The following is a 13731-nucleotide window of genomic DNA, read 5'->3' on the forward strand; positions in this document are numbered from 1 at the left end:
TGTGTGTTTACTCTTTATTACTAATCATCTATCTAATCAAAAGCTACAGAAACTCGAACGGGAAAAATGTAATCCCCCCTCTATCTTTTGAAGCCCATTACTAATGGTAAGGGTCTTTGGTAATAGACCAACCAAAGATCCTTCACGATGATCTTTCTTGTCACATGGTTTGGGCACGCATTACCAAGGGCTTATTGAGATACTTTGGTTTTAAGGATTTTAACCATGGAATAAATCCAATTTTAGGATCTATTATATGTGTTTTGAATCTGTTTTTTTTTGTCTTTATAGGTTCATGTATGTTATAGAGCATTCTAGAGATTATAGAGCTATTTGGAGCATTTTAAGAATTGATGTCGAAAATTTGAAGTTGGATTCAGTGCCGATCAACACCATTCTTAGTGTCGCGCGATACCCATACTGTTCGAGCAAGCCAACACGCATCTCAAAAATTTCACTTTGGCCCAAAAGTTTATAGTATTTGCAATAAAAAAATCTCTTGCTCAAAAAAGATAAAATCTCTAGCGTGTTTAACCTATATTTAATTTTTTCTTTCCAGCCATTTTTTAGCCCACACTTTATTTTACTCTTTCCATTCAAAGATCGATTGAAGCTCTAATATTTCTTACTTTATCTATTGTGTGCATTTTATTCAAATTGTAATTATGTTTTGGATGATTATGTCCAATTAAACTTCTTGTTGGATTTAGGGATCTCTTGGCCTTAATGTCATATTGCTGATTGATAGATTGCTAGGGTTCATTGTATTCTACACCAGGATTGTTTATCGTACTTGCTTCGAGAGTAATTAACTAGAACCGAAAATCACAGGATAGTTGTGAGACACCAGAGTGTAATCAATTACCTGAACCTAATCATGTTGGACTAAGTATTTATTTGCAACAAGGTTGGTATAAGAATTTAGTTGAACATAATCAAACTTGATCTAATGCTTGTCTGACTCGCTGATTCCGCAACGAGAATTGGTTTTTAATAGAATTAGGCATCTAATACTTTTTTACAGCGAGATCTGGGTGACTTACAATCGAATTTGAATTCTAGCATTGTTCTTAACAAATCATTGGCACCTATTGATTGCAGTTTTGAATCATTTGTCTGATTTCTCTAAGTCTATCACCTTCTCATCTGTTACACAACCGTTAAGATTTACTGTTTTGTTTTATTGTCTTATACTTCTGGCTTATCTTGGCATGAAATAATAAATCTATTATGTGATCTCAAGTTCATGTGGATTTGATCCTAAGTATTACAGAGATCCTTTTATTTGAGAGAATAACTTAAAGTTTAATTTGAGCGTATCACATATTCAACTACGGCCTTTTAACTGAACACCTAAACAAAATAACCACATAATCACATTTCCGATAAACAAACTGGATACATGTCAGACTAAGACGTATTAAAGATCAAATACCTTTTTCATTAATAAACATATGGTCTTTCAAAAACGCCTCAAACACAAACATCTTCTGCTGCCTTGAAACCAAAGTAGGCCCGTGAATAATGCTGATTTTTATAGCTGGGAAGGGGAACAAAAGAAAGAAATACACACATCCCTTTAAGTGCAGATAGACCGCTAAAACCAACTCTGTAGACGGAATATGTCATCATCTACTGTTTTCGGAAGCCAGTTACTACCCGCTTTGTCATGAATAATGGAACCAACTTAGAACCAAACAAAAGAAATGTCAAAAAATGAAATAAGTATTGTTTAATGTTTGTTATATGAAATCAGAATGGTTGAGAGTGATACTGAATAAGGAAAACACTTGAGATGATTAAAATTGACACAAAACTAATAGAAAATCCTTGAATGATGCTGCGTAGACAGAGGTCAAGAACAGTAGATGATGTTGCCAAAAAGCTCAACTAAAGACCTCCTGAATCAAGCCAAGAACAAATGGTTTTTAGAGATTATGGAGTTTATTGGCAAGTGATTTATTAGCCACCTAAGCATTGTGATGTGGGTAGTGATGTGAAATCTATCAGAAAAATTCTAAAGTTTTATATTTAGGCTATAGCTTTATTTTTATTTTGTTTTTTTGCTGTAGAATATAGGCTTTAAATTTTTCTGTTGTATCTATAAATTCTATTGCTATAGATTTACATCAATAACTTTCAAAACACTAAATATAAAACTTTATGAAATTGAATTTTCAAAGCCAAGTGGGTGTCGAAGCTGTTTATCTTGTGAGCAAAGTGGGTGTACTGAAATTTTTCATTTTTGGGTGTATCAGCCACATGCCACAACTGAAGTAAGCATACACAAAAGGGCCATAAGCAAACACTAAAGAGCAAACAATGTTGGTCAAAATCCTAAAAGTGTAAAACGGAAACAAGTCTGCCTGGGAGGGGTTCTCTCTCATCATCACAAGGTTGGTAGCTTATTTTCTCATTCGAGGATTAAATATTGGAAGCAGGGAATATGAAGAGAGTATCAAAAACAATAAGATTAAGAAATGTGTTGTCATTTTATTAGAGAACCAAACACATGGCAGGAAATAAAAAAACAACTTTGTCTCCAGGGTTTAATTTATTCTAACATGGCAAGAAATAAAGATCGATCATAAATAAGAACCTCTCATTCCCAACAGGGTAAACATCAACAGAGTTACCCAAAAAGGTTAGTTTTCACTATATATGGTGGTAGCAATGAAGTGTATACCAGCTGCCTACACCTGCTCATAAAGAAAAGTAGTTCCACCATGGTTGGTCATCTTAATTACATGTCTCTCCAAATAATAGGATTGAAAGGCTTCCAAGTTCGTTGGTAGGCAAAGTAAACATATATAGCCCATGATGCTGAACGAATTATTAATATTCAGCGTGGGATTGATGTGTGGATTGTTATAGGGCTATGTTCCTCTTGTTGGATCCTTGTGTCAGTCTTAACATCTTGTTTCACCTGTGTTTCTTTCTTTCTATGAGTCTCTTTGATATACTTTCAGTATCATTACAACAAAAATGATTCCGGTTAGAGCATTTGACAAGGGAGAGGTAGAGAGTGTTCCTTTGAAATTTTTCATCATACTTGCTTTAATACCTCCCTCCCACCTTGGTTTTAAATGACGCATGGTGGGTGTCTCGCCTTTCGCCATGATTGTTTAGCTTAGTTTGCTTTAAATAAGGTTGGTTCTGTTTGTAATGATGTGTTCTATTTGTGATGTTTTATTATTACGAAGGATTTTTTTTCTTCCATATGGTTATTTTGTGGTGTTATTTCCATGGAATTTATCAGAGATGCGTATGATAGTGTGACTGTGCATATTAGCTATTAGTTGTGCAGTTATAGTGTAAGTTAGCTCTTACTACGTTGTATATAAGTGAGCTCAAGTTGTACAGTAAAGTTAATGAGAAGATTTACACATTCATAACAAACTTTCTCTCTCGGATCTTCTTCTCTAAACGTTTCCTTGATATGGTATCAGAGCTTCACGATCATGAGTGTTTCCTTTCGTGAGCTTTCGATCTTTCATTTCATCTCTTTTCTCTTCATCGCATCTCGATTCATCATTCTTGTTCTCCATTCGGTCTTTGTTCTTCTCGATTCGAGCTTCATTTGAGCTTGTTTCGATCTCATTTTCTCGATTCGAGCTTTCATTGAGCTTGTTTCGCCCCTATTTCATCTCTCCTCTTCGATTCGCGGCGTTTCTTGAGCTTCTCCAGTTCATTTCCCGGTGATTCCTCTGTCTAATGGCGCCGTCTTCATCTACTCCGAATATTCCGGCGACTCCGGTGGATTCTTCTCCGATTACCGATCACTATGAGAATCCTTACTATCTACACAGTTCTGATCACGCTGGATTGAAATTGGTCACCGATCGTCTCACATCTGGTGCGGATTTTCATTCCTGGCGTTGATCTGTTCGGATGGCTCTTAATGTTCGTAACAAACTCGGCTTTGTTGATGGTACGATTCGAAAACCTCTTAGTACCAGTCGGGATTCAGGTTCTTGGTCAAGATGTAACGATATGGTGGCAACTTGGCTAATGAACTCTGTTTCCAAGAATATTGGTCAGTCTCTCTTGTTCATGTCTACGGCTGAGTCGATTTGGAACAATCTGATGTCACGTTTTAAGCAAGATGATGCTCCACGAGTGTTTGAGATTGAGCAACGTCTTAGCACTCTTTCTCAGGGATCTCTTGATGTTAGTGCTTATTATACAGAGCTGATTACGTTGTGGGAAGAATATAAGAACTACATTATGCTACCTGTTTGCACTTGCGGTCATTGTGAATGCAATGCGGTTTTGTTGTGGGAACAACTTCAACAACGTGGCCGTGTCACCAAGTTTTTGATGGGGCTCAATGATACTTATGAGCAAACGCGTCGTCATATTCTCATGTTGAAGCCTATTCCTACCATTGAGGAGGCTTTCAACATTGTAGCTCAGGATGAAAGGCAGCGTAATCTCAAACCTGTTGTCCAGACTGATGCTGTGACATTACAAACAACAGGACCTGCTGCGGCGTATATTGATTCAATGGAGTTTGCTGCTGCGTATAACGCATATCGTCCTCGTGGTAATCGTCCTCTCTGTACACATTGTGGACAGCTTGGACATACTGTTGCTAAATGCTTCAAGCTTCATGGCTATCCCCCTGGCTATAGGCCACCGTCATCTGGTTATCAAGGACAGTCCTATGGAGCTTCTCAACGATCTTTCACTCCTCGTGGTCAACACAATTATACTCCGCGCTCTCAAATTCCTCCAAAGACTGTTGCTCAGATGTCTTCTCATGCTGATTATATTCCGTACATTCCACCTCCTGCTGTTTTAGCAACTTCTCTGGATGTCAATCAGCTGAACTCTTCCCAACTACAGTCTATCATTAAACAACTCCAATCTCGTGTTCAGATTCCTGATACTGTTGCTGCTTGTATAACGGCCTCTATCACTGAGAAAGGTGTCATGGATCCACAATCATCATCTGGTATCAGTCTCAATATCTCTTCTAATCTTCGATATCAGAATCACATCTTCACTTTTCACCATCAATGTCTTTCCACTCTCTATAATTCATTACCTAAACAATCTTGGATCATTGATAGTGGTGCTACAAGTCATGTTTGTGCTGATCTTTCAAAGTTTCAAGAAGTCTTCGATGCATCTAATCTGACTGTTTCATTACCAAATGGAACAACATTTCCCATCTTGCATACTGGCACAATTAGACTTTCTGATTCATTAGTCTTGTATGATGTTTTACATGTTCCTTCATTTCATTTCAATCTCATCAGTGTGCATGCTTTACTTCATCATAACAACTGTTCTGCACATTTTTACCCTGATCATTGTTTTCTTCAGGACCTTTCTCAGGCCTCGATGATTGGGAAGGGTGATGTTTTCAATAGTCTTTACATCCTTGATTTGTCTGCTTCTTCCCCTACTGCTTTACCTGCTGGTTTCTGTGGATCATTGTCAGTTAATTCAACTACTTGGCACAATCGTTTGGGTCATCCGTCTGCTGCTAAACCCAGGTCTTATCTGATGCTTTGTCTTTACCTAGTTCGAGTTTGTCTTGTCATGAGCATTGCTCTGTCTGTCCTTTAGCTAAACAAAAGAGATTGTCTTTTCCTTTTCACAATCATAAGTCTGATACACCCTTTGCTTTACTTCACTTAGATATTTGGGGTCCTTTTTCGATTGAGCCTGTTGCTGGTCATAAGTATTTTCTCACTATTGTAGATGATGCTACTCGTGTGACTTGGGTGTACATGCTTCGTAATAAAAGTGATGTTTCTCTTTCGTTTCCTGCTTTTATTACTCTTATTCAAACTCAATACAATGCTCAGCTAAAAGCTATTAGAACTGATAATGCTCCAGAATTACAATTCAATGACATCGTTTTGAAATATGGCTTAACTCATTACTTCTCTTGTGCTTACACTCCTCAACAAAACTCCGTCGTTGAGAGAAAACATCAACATCTTCTTAATGTCGCTAGAGCATTGATGTTTCAGTCCCAGATCCCTTTACCATATTGGTCTGACTGTGTTGTGACTGCTGCTTTTCTTATTAATCGTTTCCCTTCTCCGTTCTTACATAACAAATCACCATATGAGCTTCTACTCAATAAAATTCCTGATTACAGTGTTCTTCGTGCTTTTGGTTGTCTGTGTTATGTTAGCACTTATACTAAAGATCATCACAAATTTATCCCTCGTGCTCGTGCCTCTGTCTTCTTAGGTTATCTACCTGGTTACAAGGGTTATAAAGTGCTTGACTTAGAGACTCGCTCAGTTTCTATAACGCGTAATGTTGTTTTCCATGAGACTATATTCCCTTTGCGAAATGACTCTTCTCCTGTATTTGATTTTTCTCTCATATAATACTTCCTGCTTCTACACCTTTTGTTCCTGATACTACTATTGCTAATACTCATGCATCTCCATCTTCATCTCCTCATTCCCCTGCATCTCCTCCATCTCATGTGGTTCCATTGGTTCCTGAAACAGTCACTTCAGATACTTCGTTGGTTTCATGTCCTATTGAGCGACCACGCAGACAGGCTAAGGCACCCTCCTATCTCTCTGATTATCATTGTGCTCTTTTATGTTCTCATACATCTCACATTCCTTCTCATCATACCACTCCTTATCATTTGTTCTCTGTTCTTTCTTATAAACGCCTTTCCCCTCCTTATTTTCAATTTTTGATGTCTTTTTCGGTTGAGACTGAACCTAAAAACTTCTTCCAAGCCATGACATCTGATCGGTGGAAAGGGGCTGTTAATGAGGAGCTCGTTGCCATGGATTTGAACAGAACTTGGTCTATTGTTTCTTTACCTCCAGGTAAAAATGCAGTTGGATGCAAATGGGTTTTTACCATCAAGTTTCGTGCTGATGGTACTGTGGAGCGTTACAAAGCAAGACTTGTTGCCAAGGGGTATACACAACAAGAGGGTGTTGACTATAATGAAACCTTCTCCCTGGTGATCAAGCTCACTAGTGTCAAGTTGATGCTTGATCTTGCTGCTTCCAAAGGATGGAAACTATCACAAATGGATGTTTCTAATGCGTTTCTCCACAGCACTCTTGATGAGAAAATTTACATGTCGCTTCCTCAAGGATATACTCCTGGACCTTCTGAAGTTCTTCCTCCTAATCCGGTGTGTCGTTTGCATAAGAGCCTCTATGGTCTCAAACAAGCTTCTCGCCAATGGAATCGAACTTTCTCGAAGGTTCTTATCACTGCCGGTTATGTTCAATCTGAATCTGATACAAGCTTATTTGTCAAGACTTCTCCAACTGCTTTCATTGATGTTTTGGTGTATGTTGATGACATAGCTATTGCAAGCAATAATGACCCAGAGCTTGCTGCTTTGAAGCTGGCCCTTGCTACTGCTTTCAAGATCAAAGACTTAGGAACTATGCGTTTCTTTCTTGGTCTTGAGATAGCGCGTTCTTCCTCTGGGATCTCTGTCTGTCAAAGAAAGTATGCTTTGGATCTGTTGGAGAATGCTGGTCATCTTGCTTGCAAACCTGCAAGTGTGCCAATGGACCCTTACGTTCATTTGAGTAGTGACGATGGTGTTCCTCTACCTTCTGCTACTCCTTATCGTGAGCTGATCGGTCGTCTACTTTACTTGACAATCACTCGTCCTGATATCACCTTCGCTGTTCACAAGCTCAGTCAATTTCTTCAGAAACCCACTGATGTTCATCTTAATGCTGCTCACCGGGTTCTGAAGTACTTGAAAGGGAATCCAGGACAGGGTTTATTCTATTCTTCTTCCTCTGAGCTTTGCTAGAATGCTTTTGCTGATGCAGACTGGGCTTCTTGTCGAGATACTCGCATTTCCACTACTGGCTACTGCGTCTATCTGGGTACATCTCTCATCTGTTGGCGTTCACAGAAGCAAAAGGTTGCGAGCCGTAGCAGTACTGAGGCAGAGTATCGAGCGTTAGCTGATGTTACTCGTGAGATTCTTTGGTTCTAGACGCTACTGCGTGATTTTCATAGTGATGTTACCGCTGTTGCTAAGCTGTTCTGTGATAGCAAATCCGCCATCTACATTGCCACCAACCCCGTTTTTCACGAGCACACTAAACACGTTGAACTTGACTGTCACATTGTGCGGAATCAGCTTAAGGCCGGTACGTTGAATACTATCCATGTTACGAGCCAGAACAAGTTAGCTGACATCCTCACCAAACCTCTTCATCCTGGCCCGTTTCGTTCTCTCCTAGGTCGCATGTCCATTTCAAGCCTTTATCTTCCTCGTGATGCAGATTAAGGCTTGAGGGAAGCGTATCAGAGATGCGTATGATAGTGTGACTGTGCATATTAGCTATTAGTTGTGCAGTTACCGTGTACGTTAGCTCTTACTACGTTGTATATAAGTGAGCTCAAGTTGTACAGTAAAGTTAATGAGAAGATTTACACATTCATAACAAACTTTCTCTCTAGGATCTTCTTCTCTAAACGTTTCCTTGATAGAATTGGCGATGATTAATCCCAACTGTTTTTGTTCCATTTTTCATGCGCGTGAATTTTTTATTTCAAAGAGAATTCGAGTAGAGATATGTCTTTTGAAGAAAAAATCATATACAAAGTACAAGAAAAAAAAGTAATGCGATATAATTAGAAGACTAGATTTTGACCCGCGCTTTCAAAGCGCGGGTTTATTTTTGTTTTTTTTTTCAATTAAAGCGCGGGTTTATTTTTGTTTTTTTTTTCAATTGACAAATATTTAGTAAATGTCACATTTTCATATATTTGTGTTTTATTTTATAAAAGACTTAAAAATTTTATCTTTATTTATCGTATTTCATTTTAAATGACTATTTATGTTAAAAAAAAATAAACTTTATTTTTTTAATGAATTAAGTTGGTATAACTCTGATAAATTAATTGTATTATGGGGTTAATATTTTAATTAAAAAATTATATACTTTTAATAAAGATTTATACTTTTCAATAAAAAAATTCAATTATTTTTATGAATGCTTAAATTATATTAAGAAAAGAAAAAAATAATAATTAAGAATAGTTAAAAAAAAATTATTTGAACTTGGACTCAATGGTCCAAAGGAAAAAAAAAGGTGAGAATTGAATCTGATTTTTTAATAGGCCCAAATGGCCCAAGAGAGATTTGATTTGGGCTGGATCCAAAAATAATGACCCAATATAGATTTGTTATTAATATTACTTAATTGCCCTTAATGAAACATGCAATGTTAGTGAAGGAAACATGCCCCTAAGGTAATTATGACAATAGGATCCTGCTTTAATAGTATAGATTGATACAATATTATATATATCAAGCAAACTCATACTATTATTTTATTCTTTTGAAGATTGATACAATGTTTTATTATTCTTAGAATATTATAACCCCAAATTTAAACTTCAATAATTAGTATCCTTCCAAAGGAAAAAATTACATTATTTACTAACCATCCAAGGAAAAAATTCTTTGGTCGGTTTTTTATTTCTCACTAAGGATAGGCCTTTAGGATCAGCAATATATTCGCGTATCTGACCACATCGAGCGTTGTACGCTCCTCTATATGCTCTCCATAACATAACAAAATTCCTATTCTTCTGATCCGTTATTCTACATTTCCATACTATTCTCCTTGATGATTCCACAACCGGAAAGCTGTATATATCATTGAATTTTACATAAGTGATACCTTTGCCTTCGTCCCTATTGGACGTGCAACCGACAGAGATCGTACGATCAGGTGCAACTTGGTTTTTAAATTGTAAAGTGTTCGGAGGGCATCCGGAACTTTCTTTAAAACCAAAACACATAACAATAACTAACATAAAAATAATGAGATTATTCATTTTTGGATCTAAAGATTTTTTTTTTTTTTTTTTTTGGACAAGGATCGAAAGACTCAAAGACCCAAACTGTAATATTTATAGTTTCTTTTTCTGATAAATAAGGTAATAGGCTAAATATAAACACAAAAATATTGACCAAACATTTGGTGGGAGAAGCATTCGTTGTCGAAAACTAAGGTAATTCCATAAGATCAGATCAAATAAATTAATACTGCAAATTAATGTTGACCAATATATCTAAAGAAAATAATCAATGTTGATCCGTGTAATATAATTTCTACACGGATCACACTTTTAAACCATTGATTAAAGTGAATTCAATGGCCCAGATCTCTTGTTCAACATTCTTCTCCATTATTTCAGTCATATATGCATTTCTTGTTCAATACATTATACACGGATCACTCTTTATTTCTTCTCTCTCCAAATCTCTTCTTTTTTTCACTCACTCAGAAAAACTTAAAATTTCTCTTTTCTCTTCTAAGTCTCATATCTCTTCCTAGTCATCGCTCAAGTTCGTAAGCTCGTCGTCGCTCAAGCTCGTCATAGTTCAAGGCGGTAGTCCCTATGAGAAGAAGCTCCGGTGTGGCAAGCTTGACGGTGGTGCGTCGAGAAGTGATGGCGGTGGTAAAGAAATGTCATCTCTCTCTCTGTTTTGAATCTCTGTGTGTTTTGGAGGAGCTTGATGGAGGAGGCCGAAGAAGGTTGACGGCGGAAGAAGGTTAACGGCGGAGGTAGCATAAGAAGGTTGACGGCCGGAGAAGACAGGAAAGCTTGACGGCGGAGGAGGCTAGACTTGGTCTCGAGACATGACCGGAGTGCTGGTGACGACGAGTCTGCGTCCTTCTGCAAGACAAAGACTACGACTAGGAGTAGATACGGCGAACAGCATTAAGTTTAGACTTAGTTTCTAAACCGGGTTCGTGACAAAAAAAAATGTTTCTAAACCAGGTTAAATTGATTTAATTTTGTAAACCGATCTTTTAATAATAAAATAAATTAAATCTCTAAACCGAATTTTATTTTATATAAACGGATATTTATTTTTAATAATAAACCAAAGTTTATTTTTAATAATAAACCAAAGTTTATTTTTAATAATAAAATGAATTTTTAATAATAACAAAACTAGCTATAACAAATACTATCGTACGGTTTAGAGAATAAATCGTTTAAAAAGTGCTTAAATAGAAAGGAGACTTATTATAGTTGGGGCAGACATAGCTCTCAGTGGCGAAGCCATGGCTTAGGGTAACACACAATTATATTAAAATTCTAAATTGTACATGCTACAACATCGAAGTTTCGTAGCTCTGATGGTAATAAGAAGCTTGTGCACCTTTGATTTCTCATGTTTATAGTGCACCCATTATTTTAGTGGTCTAGATTCGCCGCTGATAACGCTTTTAATAAATCTAACAATAATGTATAATAATTTCTTACCGAGAGGGTATCTTGGCATCACTTACTCTCTTCTTGGTAAATTTTGTTTTCGTTACTTCAACAATACCAAACTCTTTGCTTCAACTGTGATATTGAATGCTTAACATAATGTACTGCATGTGTTGGTCTGCAGCTTGTATGGATTCTTGTCTATAGCTTGACACACTTCTGGAATAGCTGGCCAGACATTCTTCGTACTGAGCATCAAATGCTACTTCTCCGTTAACTTGGAATCCCTGAACAAATCTCTATTTTCTGTTAACTATCGGAGGAAATACTTTAAAGAGGTACACCGATGAGCATTCGAGTGAGGTATTCCCTGAACAAAGCTGGTTTTTCTCTCCACTTTGCGTTGCTCTCTGGTATTCCTTGGTTGATACTTGATGACTTTAATCAAGTGAAGTGTGCCAATGAACATTCGAAATCAGATAGGTTATCTTCAACTCGGGGTATGCGTGACTTCGATAACTGCCTTGCCACGACATTTATCTCAGACCTTCCCTTATGTGGTAACCGTTTACTTGGACAAATAATCAAAGGTCTTCTATAATCTCTAAGAAGTTGGACAGGAATCTTGTTAATGATGACTGGCTCAGTGCCTTTCCAATTTCCATAGGAGTGTTTGGCAATTCAGGAATGTCTGACCATAGCCCGTGCTGTGTCTTCTTGGATAGTCACAAGCCTAAGCAGAAAAAGCTGTTCAAGTTCTTTACCATGCTGAATGACAACCAAGAATTCTCAGTCTTGCTTAAGGAGGGCTGGAACGCTTTTCAATTCCATGGTTCATCCATGTTCAAAGTTTCCAGAAAGCTAAAAGAGTTGAAGAGTATTATTCGTACTACTCATGCATTGAAAATCGGGTCAGGGAATCTTTTGAGGAACTTCTTCAGCACCAAAATGTCTTGTTTAACTCTCCTACTACTCACACTGCTGCTGAGAAACGGAAATCCCATAGTAAGTGGCTGCTACTACCAAAAGCTGAGGAGTCTTTTCTCTATCAACGCTCTCGCGTTAACTGGCTTGACAAAGGTGATTCGGGCTCCATATGTTTTCATCGCTCAATGCGTTCTCGCAAATTACAGAACCAAATCATCCTCCTCTTGGACGATAATGATGTTATTTTAGAGACAAGAGAGGAGATCATGAACCACGCTGTGGACTTTTATGAAAATCTTCTTGGTGGTACTGGTTATCAGTCTTCGGCCTCTGTGGAAGAAATAGCCTCTCTTGTCAGCTACCAATGCCCGGCTTCAAGCTTTGATTTTCTAGCAGCTCCTTTCACTAACGAAGAGATCCAAAAGGCTTTATTTTCCCTCCCTACAAATAAATCTCCAGGTCTAGATGGGTACCCAGCTGAGTTCTTCACGGCTAACTGGAAGATTGTGGGATCAGATATGATTAGTGTAGTGGCTGAGTTCTTCACCTCGGTAACCTTCACCAGAAATGGAACGCAACTATCCTAACTCTTATCCCTAAAAAGCAAAATGCAGTCAATATTTCGGATGTCCGTCCAATCTCTTGCTGCAACACTGCTTATAAAGTTATTCCAAAGCTTTTAGCTATGAGGTTGAAGCAGATCCTACCAGACGTTATTTCCAATACCCAATCGGCCTTCATATCGGGCATATTGCTTCTTGAGAATGTTTTAATGGACAGAGTTAGTTAAGGGGTATAATTGGAAGAATATATCGAAGCGTTCAATGCTAAAAGTGGATCTTAAGAAAGCTTTTGACTCTTTAAACTGGAGTTTTATTATCTCCATACTTCAAGCTCTGCGTCTTCCTCCATCTTTTATCAACTTGATTTCTCAATGCATCACCACTACCAGATTCTCGGTGGCCGTGAATGGAGAGTTGGGCGGTTATTTCAAGGGAGCTAAAACTCTAATATGACATCTAAAATTTCATATTACTTGAAAATTCTATAAAAATAATAATAAAGATTGCAAACAAAAGAAAACATTGAAAAAAATCATAAATTAAATATAAAAAATAGAACATCTGACCGTTTAGTCTCTCCTATACGAAGAACTCCAATTACTCAAAACCAATAAGATAGCATCTGAAGATATCATTTTATATATTATTAGTCCAGTGTAAATTCAAAATGTGATACAAACCGTTTAGTCCCTCCTATACGAAGAACTCCAATTACTCAAAACCCATAAGATTAAATTCTATGTCAAGCCGATGTTATACGTGGAACGCGTTGAGCGTTTCATAAAATATCAACGCGTTACTCAAAATATCTAACTCCACTCTTGTGTTATGGTATATGAGCAATATGCATGAGTATAACCGATATGTTTTCACTATCATCCCAACATATGTTTGTGTCGATTCTATACGTCTGGTTGTGGACGTACGTTAATTTATTTACGATCAAGCGAAGTGATTGAGAAGGTGTAGCACAATCCGCGATCACAGGTCGTGGTGGTGCCCAAAACTTGCAAAGTTGCAAGTTGCA

The 13731-nt window shown here is 37.4% G+C and overlaps 1 protein-coding gene across 1 annotated transcript; it reads left to right on the forward strand.

Annotated features, from left to right (window-relative positions):
- The first annotated feature begins 3993 nt into the window (after window positions 1–3993).
- LOC106384389 lies at window positions 3994–6356 on the forward strand. The gene is made up of 3 exons (XM_048749197.1): window positions 3994–5235; window positions 5332–5428; window positions 5650–6356. Exons 1-3 carry the CDS (start codon window positions 3994–3996, stop codon window positions 6354–6356), a joined length of 2046 nt encoding a protein of 681 aa, XP_048605154.1.
- The last annotated feature ends 7375 nt before the right edge of the window (window positions 6357–13731 follow it).

Source organism: Brassica napus, chromosome C2, assembly GCF_020379485.1.
Source record: "Brassica napus cultivar Da-Ae chromosome C2, Da-Ae, whole genome shotgun sequence".
Classification (NCBI taxonomy): domain Eukaryota; kingdom Viridiplantae; phylum Streptophyta; class Magnoliopsida; order Brassicales; family Brassicaceae; genus Brassica; species Brassica napus.